Raw genomic sequence first — 23762 nt, forward strand, 5'->3', positions numbered from 1 at the left:
AGGTTTTCTGTGCTGCATATTCACAATGAGATGCCCCTCTGCCTCTGTGTCAAATGACAAAAGAATCCTGCTGACTCATTCCTTCCTGCCCTTACTGCAGCTCCTCTGGTGATACCACATGGATAGACCCGGGAATGAGAATACTTTCTCCAGAACAGACATCCTTAAAATGGCATGGCTCACCCCACAGAAGGAAAACAATGCCTTTTGCATCTCTTTTTCATAACTGACAACTCAAAAGGACTTTTTTTCTTGTATTTTTTCCAAGACCACTATTTGCCAAGGAGGCAGTTTGTGAGCACTTAAAACTGGTAGGGAACTGATAGCACTTGCAAACAAATGCTAAGAAGGGCCTCACCTCATTCTTCTCTGAAGTTTCATGTCCACAGTGGGCAGTGTTTAAGGTATCCCACAAAGATTTCAATGTGAATGGCCTGAAAGTCTGCAAGCAGCATGAGTCACAGCTTCACTGAGGGGGGGATGTCGCCAAAAGCCATCTCTGTGCCTTTCTACACCTCCAACTCTACAGGGCCCCATGGTGTGGTGAAGCTCACAGGCAGGGTAGGCCAAATCCCTGAGAATGCAGGTGCCTGGGGACAGGACTCCCTTTCCTCCCAGCCAGGACCATGGCAATGTGCTCTAGGGGCGCAGGGAGGTGCTCCCTAGGAGTGGGAATTTCTGCCAGGCTGTGAGGGAAGCAAGGGGGTCCGGGAGGCTGGTGGAGGGGGAGTGGAAGGCACCAGGCTCAGGGCAGCACCTGACAGGTGCCTGGGAAATGGAACTTGGCAGATGGGGAAGGGCTGAGCGCTGCACAAGGCTCCAGCTTTGGCTCTGACACCGGCTCCAGGCCTGGCTCCATCTCCAGCCCTGGCCCTGTCCTCAGTGCTGTGCTCAGCTCCGAGCCTCTCACTCCAGAAGGGACATTGAGGCGCTGGAGCGCGGCCAGCAAAGGGCAACAAGGCTCGTGAAGGGTCTAGAAAACACATCTTGTGAGCAATGGCTGAGGGAGCTGGGGGAGTGCAGCGTGGAGGAGAGCCCACTGCTCTGCACAGTTACCTGAGAGGATGCTGTACGAGGCTTCTTCTCTGACCTGCCTGCAGTGACAGCACCAGAGGAAATGGCCTTCAACTGATTGTCACTTAAGCGGATTGTCATTGTTAGGGTGGTTGGAATTGCAATAGGTTGTCCCGGGAGGTCACCATGCCTGAAGGTGTTCAAGAGGCTTCTGGACATGGCGCTGGGGGGTGTGTAGAGATTTAGGGGTTACCAGGGTAGTGCTAGGTGGACGATCAGACTAGACGACATTAATGGCCTTTTTCAGCCTTGATGAGTCGATGATTCTGTGATTCCGTAATTCTGTAACTGTAATTCTGCCATTCTGTAAATCCGTGGCTCCGTGACCCGGCGTGCCCCGCCGGGCGCGGCCGTGAGGCGACCCGGGGCGGGGCGGAGCGCGAGCCGGCAGGGGCGGGGCCTCCGCCGCTGTGAATGGGCGGGACCGGGGCCTCACCGCGCTGATTGACAGGCGGGGCGGGGCCACGGCGGGGCGGAGCCGCGCGGCCGATCCGGAGCGCCGGGGCCGTGGAGGGCGGGGGAGACACCGGGCACGGAGCCGCCGCCGCCGCTCTCCGCAGCCAGGTAACCGGGCGGGGGCCGCGCTCGCCCCGCGCTACCAGGGGAGGTCGGGGCGGCTGGGGAGGGAGGTGGCGACCGCCGTGTCGCGGCGCTGTGTCTGTCGGGCCGCGGCAGAGCCCCGGGCGAGCCGCTCCGGTCCGGCGACGGGCGCGGAAAGGGGCAGTGGTCGGCCCTGCCTGACCCGGTGCGTTACCCGGCGCCGCCACAAAGCACCGGCCTTTCCTCACCGCGTCCCCTTCTCCGTCAGCGTCTCCCAGCGCCGCCCAGCCTGCCCGGCGGGGGCCGGCACCGAGCACCCCCTCCCCGCCGCCGCCGACACAACTTCCTCCCCCGGCCCGGCGCTGGGCAACTTTTCGGGCCGGTTCTTGTGCGGAGCCCCCCCGGCCCGGCCGCGGGGGTTGCGCGGGGGTTGAACCGCCCTGCCCGGTCGCGCTCGGGGGGCGGCGGCGCCGCCTGACGCATCGCCCCCCGAGCGCCCCGGTGTTCCCGGCGGACAGGTGCCTCCCGCGGGGCGCTGTCACCGACCCGGCCGTGGGGCTTTGCTTGCTCTGTGGAGGTGCTCGCGGCTCGCTCAGCGGCGAGGCGCGTTCGGCCGCTGGAGTTTTCCCCGTGCAAGTATGGATTCCCAGATATATTCTGGGATATGGAGCCCAGAAATATTCTGCCGGCGCTTTGGGAAAGGTTCTAAGTCAAAGCAAAAATGAATGTGAAGGCTGTTGTCTGTCTGCTTCGTTTGTTACTCTGTGCACAGCCCTCAGCTGTCCTGTGCAAGCAGATGTAGATTAGATTAATCCAGCGTGTTTATTTAAGAATAAAGGTCATGTTTTGGACTGATAGAATTTAATAAATTATTTGTCTTTGATTTCTTTAAACAATAAAGAACCCCAAAGATTAGATTAATCCAGCGTGTTTATTTAAGAATAAAGGTCGTGTTTTGGACTGATAGCGCCGTAGAATTTAATAAATTATTTGTCTTTGGTTTCTTTAAACAATAAAGAACCCCAAAGGGGTTTAGGGTTAGATAGAGAGAATAACAAAGCAAGTAAACACGGTCTTATGAGAGAGAAACAGGGCAGGGCTCTTTCGAAAGTGGTATCACAACAACTCTTGATGTCAGCAGCTAATGGCTGTAGATTAACCATTATCTTAACTAATGTTTGTGACTGAAAGAAGGGAACTTGCTCCCCAGCTGTAAACATTCCCTCACGTGACTGTATGTAACTGCTATATCTATAATCCTATATATTTTTGTATAGAGCCTCTTTCTGAATGGCTGAATTCAAGTCGCGTGTGTGACAAACAAAACTGTCAGTTTTTAAGCGCTGCTCAGTTTTTCTAAAGTATAGTCTTCAAAGTGTGGAGGCTTCTGTCATCTGCTACTTTCACTTCCGTAGTTACAGAATTACTTAGAGATGCAGAGCTTATTGTTTGTATATAGATTTTAATGATGACGAGTGAGTTTCAAGTGTGGTTGCCAAGTGCGTGAGGACAAATGAAACTGCATCTCAAAGCCCAACAGAGAAGATGACAAGAACAAGCTGTATTTGTTACTTGTCACACGCTGAGAGCTGTACACATTTTTATATGTCTTTATTTAACGTGGTAATCATTACAAGCTTGAAGGGGTGTTGTCCAAGTCAGGTCATTGGTTCATGTTTGTTTACTAACATTTGACCTGTGTTGAAATCCTGGGTTGCTCAGCTGTTACTGAAATACGTAATTCACTTAAGCAAGGTTCAAGTTAAAAATTTCTTGTTAAATGTGTAGATTAAATGCCTGTACACTGTGGACGTTTGTTAGCAAGGTGATCTCTAATTTTGGAGCCCTTAGCTACATTTAGGACCTTTGTAGTTAATATAAAAATCTCTTGGTGGTATGCACTTAGTGTATTAGCACCCTTTCTGCCAGCTGGATGTCGCTGGTTTGGATGATACTTGTCTTTACACCGTTTCTTAAAAGGTTGTTTATTGGATTTTATTTTTAATGACTCATGAAATCAGTTAGTGATGTCTTTGGATGAAGTTTTGTATCATTTCAGCACTAAAACTGATGAAAACAGTGTGTAGTTTAGCTTTCTGAAAGTTGCAGAATGGATTCGTAGATGAAAGTTATCTCAACTGCTTAAGTAGTATAAGAGTAAATTTATTACAAACAAATTTAATTTTAAATTTGTTTAATTTTAAACAAATTTAAAATTAAATTAAAAACAAGAAGATACAGGTTTCTTAAAAACAGTGGAGTAATTAGGAAGGGAAAAAGAAGCAGGGAGACAGGTCTAGTTGCTGGTTTTGGACTCTGTGTAGTGGTGGGAAAGAAAATTAATTTGAGTCTGATACCATTTGTAAACTAATACTTTTATATGTTATCTAGCAAGAGTATTGTGAGGGTTTAAGTTACTCTGTGGGAGATGCTGAGATAGGGGGGCTGTATGAGAAACAAGCACCCATCCGTGTGCCTCTGTTCTCTCTAAATGTGAAACAAAGTACCCTGGATTAGTGTTTCACTGCACCAATATGACATAAACAAATTTAAATGCCAGTGTCCTAGTGCAATCCTCGCCTTACCTAAGAAAAAATGCAGTTTGCAATAGGAAATGATACTACTGCAGCCTGCAATACAGAATTACACTGCTGCAACTTGCACAAGGGTGTTTTCATCCTGCAAGGCAGCCTGTTGTTGGTGGGTGCTGTGCCCTGCAGCTGGGCTTTGCCAAAGCCTCTTCTGTCATTGGACTGTATTAAGTTCCCTTCACAGTGTGCTGTAGTAGATGGATGGTTCTAAAGAGCACAGTATGCTGGTCCAGTTCAGCTTCTCTCCACATTTGGCTACATGTGGTGGTTTCAATTCTGCATGTAGGCAGAGGCCAGGCCTTGTTTACTGGAACAGTCGCAGAAGTTGGTGGCCGACACTGAATCTCCAACCTGCTAAGAGACTGACCACGTGTGTATTTTTGGATGTTCACCTGTGAGCAGGGAAGCCTGGGAAGGTAAGGAGCAAGTTTTATTTTTTCTTTATGATTCTTTAATGTTTGGTCTTGTGCAGCTGTGCTAAGAATTCTCTTTCCTCTTTTGTCCATCTCTGAGATAAGAAGAGGAAGCTGAAGCCCAGTTCCTGAGATGCCATGATGATGTTTCAGCCTGGTTCCAATGTAAGTACATCTTGAGAATGTTTCAGTGTGCTTAGGGGAATGCATAACCCTTTCTCAGAGGGTAGAGATGCTTATTTGCTCACAAGGAAAATGTTTTTAGCTGGTAAAATGGTGAAAGAGAGGCGGTCACAGTTTTTTGTCCTTTAACTAGCAGCTGTTCTCTGTTGTAGATGTGAACGCAGTAGATGGTGCTGAAGCAACACTGAGGCTCCTCCTGTGAAATATCCACAGTCCAATGTGTATAGAGAAAGTGCTTGCTGACTCTCCCAAGTGTTGACGGTCCTGTGTCTTCAAGAGATGCATTCCAGGACAAGAAAACACTGACTGTTAGTTTAAAAGATGTTAATAAATAATTCTTTGTGTTACTTTTTCATTCTTTATTGATGGAGAAGGTAGGCAGATGAGGTAGTCCAAATACCAACCAAGTGGTGCTTCAGGTGGTTTTGGGTGTGTGTGCGGATAGCGGTCAACTTTAAAATGTTGAATATCAGCCCTTTGATATGGTTGTTGCTCAGTATTGCTGAAATCAACACTGAAAGTGTTTGGGGAGTTTGGGAGCTACTGCTTTTGGAATACACATTATAGCACTCAGCCACAGTGCCTGTGTTTCCTGTCTGTCCATGCACTCACTGGGAGAAGCATGCAGAGAGGAAATTTTTCACAGAGAGATTGAGAAGTGGTATCAAGGTTTATGATGTCAGAATAATGTACTGTCAAAATCATGCACTGACAGCCAGCCTGACCTGCTAGGCATTATGACCTGTCATTGATTGCTCTCCTAAAGGTCCTGTCAGGAAGGTGGTCTGGGGGCTGAATAATGGAAGTGTCATCCTCTCTCAGTTCATGAAGCACCCCTCTCTTGGACCTGGAGAGATTTGACAAGCAATAGATACTTTATATCCCATTTTTAAGGAAAGTAAAAAAGTCTGCCTTTCTTATATTGCAGCCATTCATTTAATATAATGACTTGTGTTTGGTAATTTGCATGAAGGCAGGAGTGCTAGAACTTCATCACTGATACATACCCAGTAAAGAATGCTTAGCTGATTTTAAAAGTGAAATCATGGGCCAAAGGAAAAAAAAAAATCTGTTCTTTCCTCAGCATTTGGTTTTGTGAATAACCAACATCCCGGTCCACTACTTCGGAAAATTCTGCTGGTAGCATGATGGAATTGGTGGGATAGTGTCACTTTCTGGAGCTGTAAGTAGCACTAGGGAACCTGGCTGGTTCTCTGGACCAGTGGAAGTTATCTTCTGTGTTTTTAAGTGTAAATAGTGGATGAATGGCCAAGTGCACTTACTGTATTTTCCTCCCCCTGTTTAGAGGACCTTTAGAAATGCTTTTATGTTTCACAATTCTTTGGCTTCTCCTTATTTAAGAGAGCCCTCCCACTGCCTATCAAAGCTGCCTATAAGTGGCTTTTTCAGATCATTTATGCATGTGTGAACATAAATAGACGCCCGCACCTTTCCCATTGGTAGTGAAACTATAGGGAAGGAAATCTGCACAGTTAACTTGTGTGACTTTGTATACACCACTTATGTTTGTAAGGGGCAGGAGCCTGAGAGCAATGGAAAATTGCTTTTCCCTTGTTCTATTGTGCTTCTGGTTTTTTTTCCTGTGTGCAGTAAGTATACCCTACAGGATTCAGCATCCTTACGTAAGGAGAGAAGAGTCTTTATCCACAGCAAGTACCTTCTGATTTGGTCTTATAAGGGAATGCTATGTTTTTAGCTTGGGGGAAGAAAAAGGAAGGGGAGACCGAGAAATGATTTCAAGTTGAAATCAGTTTCTCTATTTTACAAGAGAGGAAAAAGAAAAATTTCCATGTTAGTTTTTCAGATATCCACGATAAAGTGTGGCATTTTAAGTCTGCATTGCTAGTAGTCATTTTGTGTTTTTTACCTACTTTTTACTACTGTGAGCAGTAACATAAGGACTAATGTAAGGTGACTAGTTTTATAGTGCTTCAGCTGGGCCCTTACAAGTTAATTGAATTCAGCAATCAAAACTGAGGTCAGCAGTAGCTGTAGCCTGCTGTGTATTTTGACTGAAGTCTACCAGGTGGTAGGTGAGTGTAGAGGTTACTTTGAAAAAGTTAGACACTCTGGTAACCTTACAGTATTTTGGTAGTTTCGTAAGAAAACATAGACAAAATCTATGTTGTTTTGACTGTTACACTGCTGACTGTAGAATTTAATTTTCTAAATTTTTTAAATGTGTATTATTTCAAGAATTTGGATTTCTTTATGCACTATATTCTGAAAAAATGTGTTCTGGTACCAGTTGGTTTGTTAGATTCTGCTGTGACTTTCGGTTACTTTCACCTCTTTAAGGTGACATAAGTGAGGATTTTAGGCCTTATATTAGTAGGCAGATTTTTCAGCCTTTGAATATATTTATTTATGCATTTATTTTAACTTTTGAGATCTTTGGGACTCAAGACTTCAGTCCATGCCATAATGCCATATCCAGAAGTAATATATTTGTATGTTGCTATGACTTCTAACTTGCTTGTTAGAATTGCACGTCTGCTCCCTTCTGAAGTATTTAATTTCCATTTTTAATGTCTCTGGGCTATTGTTTTTCTGAGGGCACTGACATGAATTATGATTTTAGGAAGGTGATGCACTTGCATTTGAAGTGTTTAGGTGCATTTTTCAAAATGTCATGCTGCACAGGGTCAGTCTGTGTAAAGGATCTGTTCTGGACACCAAGCTCTGTGTTGGTGTCGTTCTCAGTTTGGATTTATGTTATGTTACCTTCTAAAAGTACTAGCAGGGTGGGCACTGTATTTACTCTAAAAGAAATACCCCTTTGGATGCTGATTCCACATTTACTGTAACTTACGATCAGTTAATTGTTTCGAATCCACAATGCAATCAGCACAAATATAACATTATCCAAAATTAGGAAGGATGGCACATGGACCTAGGGCAAGTGCCTTATGGGCATATCTGTTACAATTGCATTAATTGTTTGTATTTTTGGTTTCTTGTGGCTAGAGACTTTTACTGATACTTGTTTATTCACACTTAATTGTCTGTTGATTTTCCTTCATTCTGTCACTGGTTTTTTTTTGCCTTTGGTTGCTGGGAAAGATAAAGACATGTTAGAAAGGTATAAAGCTTAGAGAAATCTAAATAAAAATGTTTTCTGTATTTTGAGTGGAATCACACTTCTAACATTCAGACCTGTTTTGTTTTTTCTTTGAAGAAGAGAAATTGGTATTATATTGCCTTTAAAAGGAAGAGTCATGACATTGCTTTTAATTTTTATGTATCCTTCAGATGGGATACAGAAGATTAATAGTGGTTTGAAAAATCTAAAGGTAAGAAATCTGAGCTAAAATCTCTGTTCAATATTGGGAACCCTTTTTGTTGCCTCACATTTTAAGAAAACAAAGTGTGAAATAAATCAATTGGAAAAAAATCATTATGTCAGTGACTTCTGATTTTTAGATGTAAAAATTATGTGTTAATCTCTGTGTGTGCAGGTGCAAGTTTTAGTCCATTTGCTTTGTGCATGTTAAGAGTAGGCTTTTAAAAACTGATCCCCTAAACCTTTAAATGAGTTTAAATTTGGTATTTGTGCTTCTTAATGGTGTTTGACTTAGAATATTCAATTAGATGAGCACAAAATTTGATTGACTTCTCTATGAACAGCACAGTCTCCTGCTCTGAAAAGTAAAACCCACACAATTCTAATATTGCAGTGTGTCAGATTTACTTTGCATTGCTCTGCATGACAAAAGCAGAGACAATACATTTTTCTGATTCCACATCTGAAGCATTAATGGAGGTACATTTAACTTGTTTAATGTAGAAGTTTAGTCATTAAACTTCTGCAGTGGAAAGGGAAATAACATCATAATTCAATTCCTTTGTCATGTTGCATCATCCATCATTATTTAAGTTTTTGGCTATACATTCTGTGCCTACTCACTAGTTAACTTTGAGTAATTTATGTTTGTTAGTGTGAAGTTAGTGAGACACTTCAATTTTCCCAAGCAGTGAAGAGGCTGATATATCAGGCACTGCAGGTCATCTGCTATGAAGTTTTTAAGCTGTGGTTTTTTTCTCATTGGAGTTGCTGAGGTATTTTAGTGGTGAGGCTTTGGAAATACCTTGGATAAATGGCACAGTATTTTATATTTGGATTAGACAACTTTCAGCATTTGTATATAAAACTGGCTGGTGTAAAGACTGGGTGGATTGTTTATTATGTGAAATAACATCCAAACCTTTCCTATGTTGGAGTGTGTATGTGAAACAAAGAAGTGTCAAGTCAAATACAGCAGCCAGGATGCTATACCAACATTCTGAGTGGTGGTGTTGTGTGATCATGTGTCATAAATTGTACAAAGCTATGGGGAAGTGACATAATAAATATGTATTATAAAAGGTGGGGGTGACTTGGGAAAATTAAGCTATAATTGTCTTGGTGACTCAGTGTAATTCTCAGTGCTTCATTTCTTAGTGCTGACTAAGATGAGTGAGTTGTTGGGAATGCACTGAAATAGAATTTCAGTTTTGTGTTAAAGGAAGTAGAAGCTTCTGAGTTTAAGAACTGTAGGGGCCAGTAGGGGGTGTGCAAAAGTCTGAACTGTATTTTAAAGGTTTAAGTTTGTGTTTTTCTCATTTATTGTAATGTTAGTTTGTATTTAAGTCATCTTATTGGTAAAATGGTCACTTTGGGAAATAACTTGTCTTGATGAGAGGGTGAAGGCAGACTGTAAGTTCAGCAGTTCACCACCAGAGGAATGACTGTGAGCAATCATTAGCTGAATTGGTTTGAACAGTATCCTGCCATATATATGGGATGTTTGGGAGTTTCAGGTTTTTTTGCTGTAATGCTTTTTTTTACATGATGTTTCTTTTTGCTTTCAGGTCTTGGGTATAGACGTACATAAGTTCTAAAAATGGGAAGAATTTTTTTGGATCACATTGGTGGCACTCGCCTGTTCTCCTGTGCAAACTGCGACACGATCCTGACCAACCGCTCCGAGCTCATCTCCACTCGCTTTACAGGGGCCACAGGAAGGGCCTTTCTTTTTAACAAGGTTGGTAAGAAGCTGGAGGAACTGCTATTTATTTTTGAAAAATGAGTTTGTGGGATATGAATCTGTCATGAGAGCGAAAAAACTTCTTGGCTAAAGTGTTGTGTAATTACTATTGGAACTTTTTTTTTTGTCTTTGAAGTCAAATTTGACATTTACTGTTGATGGGAAACTTAGCTAAATTAGTTTTGTCTGAAATTCTGAAAGACTGTAAAGAAGACTGTGTATTTAGAGGCCTCAGGCCAAAATTGATGGAGTTTTAACTTCAGAGACTTCTGTAATATGAATCTCAAATTCACTCTGAGAGTATCTGGTGTCTGTCAAAGGGTTCCAAAGGTCTTTTCACTTAGATGCAGTTAAAAAAAATCTAGGTAATATTTTGTTTAATTTCTGAAATGCATTTAATGTAACAGTAGTTGGGCAGCTTAAGTTGCCAAAATCAATCACAATCTTTTTTATAGTCAGTAATACTCTGGTTTAGTTTAAGAGTTTTTACTTGATTCAATTCAATGGATCAAAATACAGAAGTCAAAAATTTTGAGTGAATTGTAGGATTATTTATTAACCTTGCATAAAGACTTGTCCATTAGATTAATGGAAAAAAACTGTGATTGTCCTTTGCTTTCTTGCAAAGTTCCTGGTCATATAATGCTTGGTGTATTTTAGTTTTGTTTTTTTCTTATAAGCCATTTGGCCATGGGCAGAGTTGATGGAGGCATCAATATTGTCTTAACTGTGTTTTGCTCTGGGACTTTTGGTATCCCGAATCTTATCAGTACTGAGAGATTTCTTCCTCATCCCTTCCTCATTCAATAAGCTCTGAATCCTGGAGTTCAGATTTTTTTTAAATGTTAAATAGTGGGGTTTAATTACAGCAGTTTGAGGTTTTGCATTTCTGGAGTCAGAAGCTGTACATTTGAAGCAGTCAGGTCCAAAGCTGAGAAAGTAGTACAGTCCCATCTTTTAGAATCTGCAAATCAGCAGCTTGGGTGCAGTTCTGACATCAACTTTTCAATGAAGTAAACATCGTGGTTTCGTGGTGATGCTGCAGAAGAAGTTGCAAGTATATTTAAACTGCTGATATAGCACACAAAAAGGTGCATGTTTGATGTCTACGTTCTCAGCCACTGACCCTGGCTTTTTTTAGGTAATTAGTTCAAAAGCAACACAAGATTTTTAAAGAAGCACCTCTTTTAATATTTTGTTTCTGAGTTCTGGGACTTGGTGATCACATCAGTTGCTAGAAATGGGTTATATACATTACAACTGGATTAATATAAATTTACAAGCTGTTCACTGGGAGCTTCTCACCCAGATCTGAACACAGCCCTTTTGCATATTTTGTGATAGCAATCCGTGTCTCTCAGTTAAAATGTAAGGGTTTTACATCACTATGAAGCACATCTTTAAGGTGTTACCCTCTCTCTCACAAAGGAGATTTTTTACACTACAGTTTTCAGTGTGTGTGTGGTGGCACAGGCTCTTCCCTTCTAAGTGCTGCTAGTCATTTAGCAGGTTTCCCCATGGCACACTAATCCTGTGTTCCCGTGTGCTGTGTGTTTATCCCAGGTGGTCAACCTGCAGTACAGTGAAGTTCAGGATCGGGTCATGCTCACCGGCCGCCACATGGTGCGGGACGTGAGCTGCAAGAACTGCAACAGCAAGCTGGGCTGGATCTATGAGTTTGCCACTGAAGACAGCCAGCGCTACAAGGAAGGCCGCGTTATCCTGGAAAGAGCCTTGGTCCGGGAGAGCGAAGGCTTCGAGGAGCATGTTCCATCCGACAATTCCTGAAGAGGCTCCAGTCTCTTCTCAGGTTCTCTTCAATTGAAACTCCAATGTAATAAAATCAACAAAAAAATCTGCTTACATACACTGTCACCTTAGCATCAGAGTCGGATTCATGGACTACAAAGTGGGAAAGATTGTGAGACTATTTCAGATGGAACCTTACTTTCTTTATTCCTTTTATATTTTACTTTCCCTCCAGCAGCTGTTTGTAGAAAGAATGTTGTGCAGATGCTGTAACTTCTCTCTTTCATTTACATCTGTTAGATTTGAGATTGTATCTTAAGGTACAGTGGGCTAAAAGGAAAATATTTGCAGGATTTGTCTTTTGTTGGAGAGAAATTCAGTGAGGTTTTTGTTTGTTTTTTTTTTAGTTTGCACAAACTGATGTCAGCATCAAGTTATTTTAAAACTACAGATTTTTTTTTTTAAATATATTCCAACTTTTGGCTTAAGTTTTTAGTTAGGTTTTTGGTTTTTTGGGTTTTTTTTACCCAGCCTTTTCACCTGGTTTGCTAGCTAAAGTGAAGAGATCCGAATTTGTGCTGAGTGCTAAAGGTTCAGTGTTGGTACAGCTTGGGCTGGCCCATGTGCCATATTCTTGTTGAGGTTGATTGGTAGCACAGAGCCCATTATTTCTTGTCATTCTTGACCCAAAGATGTCACCATTCCTTGTTTATTCGTGAAGTCCCATTCACCATGTAAACTGGTGTTGATTGGAAACTATCCTTGAAATAGGGTGAAACTGCTTGGCTATTTTTAACTTTAACAGATGTAACTTATGAGCATAGTAATAATATAAAGTAATAGCTGTCTGTTTAGTCTTGCATTGCTTACAAATCCGGCTGTGTTTGTAATGATAGGGATCCACTGAGAAACTACTGTTTCAGTAGTAATTTTTTTTTCGTTTCTCTACTAATCTCATTAAGTTAGACAGGGAATTGCAAATCTTAATTCTTCTTCAAGTAGCTTTCTTTAAACCCAGAACTTCCTATGTTAAACACAGCTGCTGTGTAAAAGGAGAAGATTGCCAGCATGTTTGTTCATGCGTAGAGTTATGCAATCTGCATCTCTTGAAAAGATTAACTTAAACAGCTTGTTTTCAAATGCTGCTTCTGGTGTTGAAACCTTTATCTTTCAACTTTGTTGAACGTTTTCATTGTGATGTTATGTTTTTATCTTTCTGGGCAGCAGTACATGTCAGCCTAGTAGTAACTAGTGACTTGGATTCCTGCTTTGTTCTTGTAGAGGTCAGCTCTGTTTAAAACAGTGAGCTTGCTTGCCTTTTTTTAGCAAAAATGCTCTTCATTAACTTAACTCAAGGGTGCCCAAACAATTTCATTGTGTCTTAAGCCATAAGTTAGGATCTCAAGGGCTGAAATTTATTTGAATGTTAGATATGTCTGATTTCTTATCCAAGATATGAGTTGGTTGTGGTTTTTTTTCTTATTGGATAATTTGTGGTCAACGTGAAATAAGGTACCCACAGACGCAGAAAAGGAGGGGAACCCACCCTGCCAAATGGATCTGGGTTCTGACCTTTCAGAGTAATTTTTCTTCTCTAGCCACAGCTCCATATCAAACTAAAATGTGGAGGGTGACTATGCAGAGTATTTTTTTTTTTTGGTTGCCAGGTGGCAAGTTGGACACCCCTGACTTGAATCTACTGCCTCTTTCATGTAAAGGTAGCTTTGTTCTAGAAATGTCACATAGAAAGAAAACAGAGTAGATCACATACCAGAGCTGTGCTTGAATCAAGCTGCTTAAACAATAGTGTACTTGTGCCTCAAATGAATCAGTTTTTGCACTGAGTACAGTAGTACCCCATTATCTTGTACTTCTGTTCTTCACAGACCCTGGAAGCGCCATTAGCATGGTTCTCTGCAGTACTTTTCTTGTACTTCTGACATTACAGTACAATAAAGTATGTTTTGTCCTGAACTGATCTTTGCTGTTCTTTTAGAGTTATTGTCATAGAGTCCGTCAGCCAAATCACATAACCCATCTTTCATTCCTTGTGTTAAGTTTCTGCAGCACAGTGACAAGCTGTTGACGAGCATCCCTTTCTGTATAGGTGGTAAAAGAGTTCTGTTGATTTTGGAAGGTGCCAAGTAGAGCTTCAAGCATACCACTTGGACACTTGAAAGCCTTCAATTTACTCCTGTTAAAGAGAAAACAAGAAATGTCTCATTTTATGGAATTCTGGGTGCCAAATGTCTTTCCATGGCTTTGAAAAGACAGCAAGCTAAGCAAAAATCCACTTTCTGCAAGAAACTTGAGCTTTTGAAATGGCTTGGGAATTAATGAATTTTGTATTATATATCTGGACTTCTGTGACTTTTTCCTTTGTGTTCAAATGTTAGCCAGAAACCTGCCAGCAGCTGGTCAACTTCTAAAGCTGAAGAACTGAGATGAAAGGATTGTTTTGTTGGTGTGATGGAGACTGGGGCTCTTATTCTCACTTATATTAAGACCATTTCAGTAGAATGTTGGTGTGAGATGCTAAAAATTACTTTTCACAAAGCCTTTGATTGGAAAAACACATGTGAGGTGAATTCTTTAAAATCCCATGAGACTTAAGCAAGTCCTCTGCAGCTTTAAAGCAGTAGACTTTGGCTTGCTGTTTCAGCTTACATGCTGTTCCCTCCTGTATCACTTCTGATGGCTCTGGGAGAGTTTAGCCTCCTGTATTTTGGCTGCTCCTCCTTGAGACACTTGGTGTGTGAACACAGATAACTTATCTGTGGGGAACAAGGCCATTGGTTACAGCACATCCAGAGACAGAGGAGACATTGCTGTTTGGAATCAGCTGCAATTTTGTAGTAGTGCAGTAGCCTGGCATTCTCAAACAAGGGCTGGCATGGGAAAATATGCCACCACAGTGATCTTTTGCCTGGCCTGTGGTGGGGCCTGAGGTAAAGAAGGGAACAAGGAAATTGCAGTGCACAACAGAGTGCACCTTGCATTCCTGGAGACCTCAGAATCTGTGCTCATAGGCTGCAGCCTGGGCCAGCAGTGGTGCTGTGACATTGGCATGGCATGGGCTGGATTAGAGTTCATGTCACCCATGCTGGGATCCCATCTTGTGGGTGTGCTTGAAACTGAAATACTTGCTGCTGTTTCAGCAAACACAGCTTTGGAAAAAGGAAAAGTTTGGATGGTGTGTTTGTGAAGTGTAAAAGCATTTTACTTATGCTCTCCAGGGATGTTAGAAGAACTTTTGAAATGACATACATGTCTTGTGGCTCTGTTAGAAAAAGTAGCCTTACCCAGGGCTCTGGGGTTGGCTGTGGTCACTGCCACAGCCTTATTCTTACAGGGCATGATTGCCTCTGCAGATTTGGGTCAGAGCTTTAGGAAAAGAAGTTGGCAGATCGTCAGTGGATGAGCAGGTAAGGCACAGGTGAAGCTGCAGTTGAGGACACAATTGCTGGGTACAAGGATGAGCTGGCTGGGAAGGCTCTGGCATTGATGTGGGAAGAAGCTAGCTGGTTGATGAACTCTATTTTAGACAAGAAACACAAGCTGATACTGCAGTAACATTCTGCAAAAGATAGAAATAATGTATTATATTTCCTCCTTGGGCCTGCCTTTACTTAGAACAACAATAAATTTTAAAAATCCAGTGACGCTTGCTTTCCTGTGGATCTCAAGGGCTTTGCAGACTCCTTGATGCCTGACAAGGAAATGCTTCTGCCTTTTTATTTTGCTTGGGGCACTAATAAGAATTGCTCTCCACTCCTGGTTTTGCAGGACTTAAAAGAATTAAGCAATTTTGAGGCCAGTCTCTTCATAACCCAGAGTTAAAATTGCCTGAAAACTTCAAAAGATTGCTTTGAGTGATGAGGAGGAGTATGACCTGGTAGATAAAGTTCCTGTGCAAGCTTTTTTCTTCTTGCAGAAGATGTGAAATATGGCCAAAGAAAGTGAGCTGCTGGCTGTCTCATTACTTGTTGTGTGGCAAAGACCTTCAAGAGCTGCTGAGGAGGCTGGTTTCTGCAAGTGTGGAGTTCTTCCTGGTCTCATAGTTACTTCCTTCCCTACATCTCTCTCATGTAAGGATTTCTGATACATGTAGGAAAGTTTAATGGGAGAAATCTCACATTTGCCTCCCAGCCTTTTGTATAGTGGTAGTGATAGTGGTAGCACTGATACTGATAGTGCTCTTACTTGAATGGATTTCTGTGAGCTCAGTAAAACTGCTGCTAGACTGCTGCTGCATTTACTTAATGGCCCTTTAGCAGAATATTAGTGACTTTATCATCTCTCATCCACAGGTCTGGACAGAGGTTGTTTGGGAGTGATGCTTGACTGAACATTGTATTCTGGGTAGAGGAGATGTGAAGGAAGACCTCATTCACAGGATACTTCCATTGCTGTGCTGCATCTCTCTCCTGATGTTCTTATTTTAAGTGTGATTTGCTTAAGTTTGCATTTCGAGTCCTCCTTTTAAAAAGGAGGTGCCTAAGAGACAGCAGTCTGTGCCTCTTAAACATGGCATTTCCTTCTGAAGGACATTAAATACTTACAATTTGGTACAGAGTGCTCTGTGTGCTGTTCAGTTGGAAGGCACGGCTGTGTTCCTGTTTGACTTGTTCCTGCAAAAATAAACCCCAGAGCTTGTCTAAGATATGGCCAAAAATTTCCCTGCATGGGACTTTAGGGTATGGAGAAGAAACCCAGGTGAAAGTGTGTGTGTGTGTGTGATTCATGTCAACTAAACTGGTCACCGAAGCAGCAGGGGTGGGAGAAATTCTAGAGGTAAACTTGTGCCTTTTTGCCTGGTGTGGGTCAGGGAAACTGGAAATCACTTGGGCATTGCAGAGGATCCAAGGTACCCTGATGAAGAGAGGAGTGGGAAGTGCAGCACCAGGGCTAACTTTGGTACAGGCTCTGTGTTGTGTTTGGATGAAGGCAGCTGGAAGGTATTTGTCCTTTGAAGTAGGCTCTGTTTGTGTTCTCATTAGGTGAAGCATTTATTACTATCAGGAACTTACATTTGTATAGAAGTGAAAGTAGGAGAAAGAACAAAAGACTATGGTAAGAATTTGGATTTTCTAAGCATGAGGGGTAAATGGGAGAGAGAAGGATGTTCAGATTTTGTATTTTGACTCTGCCCAGGAGAGAGATGTGTGTTTGCCTGACATCAAGATCTAGTGCTGTTTCTCTCTGGGACTCAGGGATGTTTAGATATGTGATTTTGCTTTGTCCTTTTGTAAGCATTTGATTTGACAGTTGTAAACATTTACAGGTGATTGAAACAGTAAATTTACTGGATTGCAACAGACTGCATGCCACGGCTGTTTGCACACTAATGGCAGATGTTGCAATAGATGTAGTTAGTGGAGTAGGGAGATCCCTTTTCTACAAGGGGAACACAAAGCAGACTGGCTCATACAAGGCTGCTTAACCAAAGAACTGCCTGGTGGCTTTCAGCTGTCTTTAGAGACAACAGTCCTCTGTCCCTGGAAGAGTTTGAAAACTAATATTCCAGGCACAGATATATGATGAGTATAAAATTTTTATAAAAAAAGAGGGCGTTTGTTATTTTCAGCGGTAGAGCTTGGCACATGTGCACGGTCAAAAAGCTGGGATGCTCTGGATTTGGTAGTGAGAACTCGGGTACATCCCATGGACAGAGTGCAGAGAGAGCCTCTGTGGTGATGCTCCTGTTGCTATTTGGCCAGCAGTTCTTTCCTCCCCTCTTACCCATTTTTATTGTCTCTGGTTTGGTCTGTAGTGATTGTTGCACCTTCCCTGCGGAATTAGGGCAGCTTGAGGACTTGGGGAAGTGCCTGCTTTTGGCAATATTAGATGGTCACTTCTATCCTGTACTATACCAGTACTATGGATTAGTTATCACAGCACAGAGGGATCCATGGATTGTCTATTCCATGGCTCCCTGCTGAGGAGGGATTAGCTTAGTGATGTACTCAAAGAGAGTGCATTCTTGGGATGAAGTTCCTCAGCGGGATTTCACATTGTAGCTGAAAGTACATCAGAGAGATACGATTTAGGTCACAGAAGTAGAACACTTGAAAAATGCCAGATTTCCAATGGATTGGGCAGCACCTGGTTATCCTGTCCCTGCATACGTGCAGCTTGGGGATGAAAGTGCCATGTGATGTACAAGAGGAAGGATGGCACCATCATCACCCCTTTATATGATATGCATTTACCTTGTAGCTACAGCCTCCATCTCACCATTCTTAACACCACACTGCTGGACTTCTTATTAATTTTGTTTTTAAAGGCAATTTGAAAATGAACTTTCTGATGTGCATTTAAGTGGCAAAACTAAAAGAAAATGAGATTAAGTATTTGTAATTGCTGGCTTCTTCATGGCTGGTATTTGAACTGGGAGCCCCCTTTGGTGCAGTAATCATCACTACTTAAGCTCCAAGGCTGACTGCTGCTTAACCAGTAGCTGGAGGAAGCTTTTGATAAAGAAAGCTGAGCAGATGACAGATGAAGGCTTTAGATGTGATGTAAAGTTTCAGTATGGGACTGGGAATTTTATTTTCAGTTTGTATGCTAGCTGTGATTTGGTTGAGGCAGTTGTAGTTTTTTTTTGTTTTGGTTGGGGTTTGTATTTTTCCCCTTCTGGTACGTGGAGTGGGTGAATTTCCTGCTCCATGTAGGACTTTACAGGAAGAAGCAGGAAGATGAAAATTACATTGTATTTCCCATCCAAGCTGCCTAACTGACTCTTGCTCCCAGGCTCCTGAGCTCGGGAAGGTTCCTGCTCCATGCATGCTCCCTGTCAAGGAGAGAGCAGCACCATGATTCATGCCCCACATTCCTGGGAAAGGGGGGAGCAGTGGGAGGCAGCTTGCTATCTCACCCTGCTTCATTTGCTCTATCAAGCTGCAGGTAAGCTCAGGGCTTCTGAAGCTTTGGCTGCCTGCAAAAACAAACCAGAGGCACAGAAAAACAACAGCTTTTAACACAATCCAGTGCAAATTTAGGACATAAGATTATAGCATTATTCCTAAAAGTAGACATAAAGCCATTCCCCCCATAAAACTCACTTCAGCAGCACTGGTACTTTTATGTCAAAAGGTTGAAGGAGAAGGTGGGGGGCGCTTGCCACAGGAAGTGAAAGCAAAGGCACAGAAAGATGCTCTGCCAGAGGTTTTGCTGTTACCTGCCGGCAGTGTTGATGCTCAGATATCGGCTCCAGGCGCCTTGGGGAAGGTGATGCTCATCTCTGCCTCCTTTACCTGTCTCTTCCTTTTGGATCCCTTCTCTCCTTGTTCTCTGCACCACAGTGCGCTTCGTTCCTCCTGCACTCCGTGCTTCGGCCGCTTGCCACCTCCCCACACTGCCTCTGGCTCCTCTCTGTCCCTCCTGCCGGGGACACCGAGGGGCTCCGGCCGGCCTGAGCCACCGGGCTGGCACGGCAGAGCACACCCAGCCCTGTGAGCACACGGCCAGGGGGAGGCCAAGGGGTGCACTGCAGCAGAAATCAGGTTTTCATCTCTGCACACACTCACACGCATGAAGCGACCCTGCTGTTGTCAGTTCCTGCCCCGCTGGCACTGATGCTCGGCAGAGACAGGTCTGGACGGGGCTGGGCTGCACCCAGGGTGGTGAGGAGCTGAGATGGACACTGCACACCCCTCTGCAGACACACAGGTAATGAATGGCAAAAGGAGTCCTCGGGAGTGACAGCCCTACCAAATTTCAAGGCCCAGCTCCAAAGCGTTGTGTCACAACTTTTTAACAAAGTAATTGGGCACCTTGTTTTAAAAGGGCAGAATCATGCAAATCCTCCGAGCTTGGTTTTCAGAAATGCCTGTTTCTAGAGGAACTGGTTTAGAATATAATAACCCATCCTGATGCAGACCTCCAGCAGGGAAAACTTCAACTGTGTAATGCTTTGTGAGCAAAATCATAGCCAGCTGAAAAGAGCTGTGTGCTGGCAAGTGCCAAGCAGCCTTCATTCAGGAGTCATTTTTTGGACAGGCATTTCAGCTCAACAGAAAAGAGAGCCCAGCTGCCAACAAGTGCATCAGTTTGGACAAGGGAATGGAAAACTGCTTTATTTTCTTCATTTACTATGCTTTGAGATGTCCTTTCAGGATTCATACATACATCTGGTTTTTCTTGTCTTCAATGGGCAGTTTTGTGAAATCTGTCAGAGGCATATACTTTTGTGAATCTTAACATTGTAAAATTGTTCACAATATTGCCTTGGAAATACCTTCGTTCAGTGCCCTTTTCAAGTACTGATTAGCTGCCAAATAATCAGTGTTTGAAAGACTCTGGACCTGATTCTTCTCTCCTTTACAGTTTTTTTTTCCTCTTGACATCAGCTTACTTCATTGGAGCTACTAATCCCTTGCAGTTTTGGTATGACTAGAAATATATATACATATATTATTCTGTATAGATAAATATGTATATATCTATAGAGAGGAATTATACAGAGTAGAAATGAAATCATAGTACCTGGTGGGTTTTGGTTTCACTTGATCTTGTGCACATGTGCTGAGATTACCAGTCTCCTGAAACATACTTCCAAGCACATCTTCCCTAAAGAATACCTTCTTTACACCTGCAAATGTTCTTTAGTGCTGGGTGACTTTGCCGTTGTAAATTTTCCTGTCTGCATCAGATAGTGTTAAAAACACTAAATCATTTATTTCAGTTTTTTAGGCAGGACAATTCCAAATATTAACTCAGTTGTGCCTCATGGCAAGGCTTACAGTGATGCTGAATTAAAAGGCAATTAAATGGTGTAATTTTTCAGTCCCCTTTCAGAAGGATTCCTTTCAAGTCCTCTTGGATAAACAAATTTGGTGGTCTGCCATCTGAATTTCTTCCCTTTCTTTGCTTCTGTCTTTTGTCTCCATCTATCCATCACAAGCTGAACACTACTTTACTTATTGTGACATCCTTTCAAACTACCATCTTTTTTCTTGAAGACCTTTTGCTCACTGTTTCTTGGCTTTGGCTACTCTTTCTACATTACCAAATCCATGTTATTTCTTGTTAGATCAAGTAGGGTCCAGAGCTCTTATTGAATATTTTTTTTTTTCTAGGTAGGATTTATGCAAAAAGCAACAGAGACTCAAACAATTCTCATTTTATTTTCCTGATTCAAACAAGTGTCCTCTACAGACATTCCACCTTTCTAGTTTGAAACTGATCCTGGAAGTCTTTAAGATTAATGCAGGGTCCTTTCCATGGCTTCCTCAATGAATGAAGTTCTTCTGTCTGGGCTGCTTTGATTGTATCTGGTAACCATCCCCAGCTCACCTTTAATGAAATCCCAAGCTGCCCTGACTGCAGCTGGTGGGGTGTGATAGAGGTGACAAAATCAATTTCCACAGAGGTGAAGTGAGCAGTGGCAGGGACCCCTGAATAGAGATACCATTATTTCCCTCCCTCAGCCTAGGAAACAAAAGAGAATGCTGCAGCTGGGCACTGCAGTGTGTGTCCATAGACAGTGCATTGCCTTGCATACTCCTTTCAATATATTTTTTTACAGAGGGGTATTTTGTGCTCCTCTGATATTTCTTGTGACCAGACCTCAGAGAGGAATGCCAGCCACTGTCAAATGTCTTTTTACTACATGCCTTGCTTCATGTGTGTGTGGATAAATCCATCTCCTCTGCAAAGCATGAGTGTTCCACACATCAGCGCTGTTTTAAAGATTTCTGCCATTAAAAAAACACTGTTGCACTCCCTTCCAAAAGCATCTGGGAGCTGACCCTCCTGGCACGGTAAGGATCCATCAGTGCCAGCTCGCCTCCTGGGGGCATCTGCATGTCCCTTCCCCCATTATCAGCTCTGCAGTGGGATGTGCACATTCTAATAATCAAGGTCTGTGTTTCAGAAATATTAATGGCTGGGGATATACCATATGCCATACCTTAGCAACCCTCTATTTTAATGAAGAGCTATTTTCTGACAGCATAAGAGAGACTGTGGGAGTTTCAACATCTAGGAATGTTGGGGAGTGAAACCTGAAGCAGAACTTGGCAGCCTGCAAATTATTTATTACCTGGGAGCAAAAGAAGTGTGGGCTTGACTTCCACTGAATCACTGTGGCCTGGAGATATGGTCCTGCCTGCTTTCTTGGCCTTTGCCAGATCTCCTCTGCCTAACTTTTAGCTGAGAGGGTTGGGATGCCCTGTCCAAAGAGGAGAGCCTTTCCCTGAGGAGTGTACCTGGGCCTTAAAAGCTTTTCCTGAAAAATTCTAATTTTATTTTCCTGATTGGTCAAAGCTGCTAACAAAGACACTTGGATTTATCCTCATAGAATAACTTCAGTCAGCCTTCTCCAGGAGGCTGCTGTTGCAATTTGAGATTAAAGTGATTTATGATTCATCCTGATCTGGCTGAACTAGACATCTATGGGATTTGAAAGGGAAGCACTGTTTGTTACTGACTTGAAGGATATATGGTATCTGGCTATAATCTTTAGAATGAAACACATCTGCATCACTTCAAGTTCTCAGGTCAGATCCCAAGTTTGCGTGTTCCTTCTGAAATAAAACTTGGGTCAGGTACTTCCCAAAGTTGTGTTTCAGCACTGTTTATTGCAACATCAAGATTTGGAGCAGACATTGTTCATCTCATGTTGGTTGAAGAAGTATTTATAGGAAGTCTGAAGCATCTTTATTTCCCCAGGATTCTACACAGAGAATGTCATACTTGGAGCTTTCCAAGGCAGCTGCCACCTTAAGATAGTCCGTGAGAATTCCTATTGTTCAGGTGACATAATGAGGCTGAGATGCAAATGCAGAGGGAAGGAGTAGATGGTATGTTTTGACTGATTTTTTTTTTAATGACATTACTCTCTCTCTGTCTCTTTCTCCCCCTTTTCTTAATAATAGATTTTTTGGGGGAGAATAGAGGAAGATCAGGGGCCAGCTTCTGTCTGGAGAAGTTGGGATGTACAGCCTGCACAGAGGCTGAACGTGGCTTAACGCCTACATCTGACAGGAACTGATTTAGACATTTCCTCCTGCTCTGCAGAGGGCTGCACTGCAGTACCAAACACTGATGCCTCCCTAGATCCCTTTCCCAAAGGAGGAGAGGAGGAACAAGCAGGAGTTAATAGCTGGTGGCTGATACCTTCACTGTAGATGCAGAAGCACTGAATTGAAGTGTGGGTTTTTTTAATATTTCTGATATCCAGCACCAAGCCTGCCAGGGTTCAAAAAACATTTGGACAACGCTCTCAGCCCATGATTCCTGAAGAGTCCTGTGCAGGGTCTGGAGCTGGACTCGATGATCCCTGTGGGTCCCTCCCAACTGAGCACATTCTCTGATCTTTGCAGACCATAAGCACTGCACTGTGGGGAGAGGGAGATGCTCTGTGTGTCACCCCACCAGCAGCTCTGCTGAGGAGCACAGGAAAACCTATTGGTCAAGCTTCATTGAATCCAGGACAGCCTCACAGATTGCCTGAGTGAATCAGCAGTTACCAGTACTGGGCTGCATTTTGTTGCTGAAAAATCCTACCTGCATCAAGTGCATTCAGAAGGATGGCAGGTGGTACAGCCCTGGGCCTATGTCCACTGCTGCCACCAGCTTTCCCCTAAACCCCTTTTCCCTACAAGGTCATTTCACTTTCTGTCTTTGAAGTTGCCACCACCCAGTGTGAAATAAGAGGGCTGTGAAAGATGTAGAAGTTGTCTGTCAAAAGTACTATTTTGTCAACTAAAGACGCCATGGCAACATAAAGCTACAGCATGGTTTCCATCACAAGATTAACTTGAGTCAGTCACTGCCTTTGGAACATCTGTGGTGTGGGCTAAAAGTAGACTTTTCCACCAGAATTGAAGGACATTGAAGGAGTCACAAAAAATAGCCTAAAATAGAGTGAGGGAAAGAGGATTGCCAGATTAAGGGGTGGAAGGGAAGAACAAACAAGTGCCTCAAGTTTCTCTGCTTGTATTGATGTTACCCTTTTTCAGCCAGATTGATGAGTTTATGGGATATGCTGGATGGTGACCTAGCAAGTGCAACCACTGCTGAGACTCTCGTTGCTAAGATTCTTAATAATAACAATGCTCCTGCCAGGAATTACCTGCAGCTGGGGAGCTATACCACTGCTTACTTCTGCAGGGACTAGGAAGTTGTAGGAGCCATACCTGAGGGTTTTTCCAGATGTG

At 42.9% G+C, this 23762-nt stretch overlaps 1 protein-coding gene across 9 annotated transcripts; it reads left to right on the plus strand.

The window, feature by feature from the left end:
- Window positions 1–1502: 1502 nt before the first annotated feature.
- Window positions 1503–13576, plus strand: YPEL5 (yippee like 5). Of its 9 annotated transcripts, XM_039706985.1 has the most exons (8): window positions 1503–1638; window positions 4492–4621; window positions 4719–4783; window positions 4954–5109; window positions 5886–5984; window positions 8001–8115; window positions 9674–9846; window positions 11413–13576. In XM_039706985.1, the coding sequence occupies exons 7-8, from the start codon at window positions 9706–9708 to the stop codon at window positions 11635–11637; spliced, it is 366 nt and encodes a 121-aa protein (XP_039562919.1). In that variant the 5' UTR covers window positions 1503–1638; window positions 4492–4621; window positions 4719–4783; window positions 4954–5109; window positions 5886–5984; window positions 8001–8115; window positions 9674–9705; the 3' UTR covers window positions 11638–13576. The 9 variants fall into 9 exon arrangements, with proteins under 9 accessions (XP_039562919.1, XP_039562918.1, XP_039562920.1 ...); XM_039706984.1 differs by lacking the exon at window positions 8001–8115; XM_039706986.1 differs by lacking the exon at window positions 8001–8115 and having other exon boundaries at window positions 4724–4783.
- Window positions 13577–23762: the final 10186 nt, after the last annotated feature.

The sequence above is a fragment of the Passer montanus genome, unplaced genomic scaffold, assembly GCF_014805655.1.
Source record: "Passer montanus isolate IOZ18808 unplaced genomic scaffold, ASM1480565v1 scaffold2, whole genome shotgun sequence".
Lineage (NCBI taxonomy): Eukaryota > Metazoa > Chordata > Aves > Passeriformes > Passeridae > Passer > Passer montanus.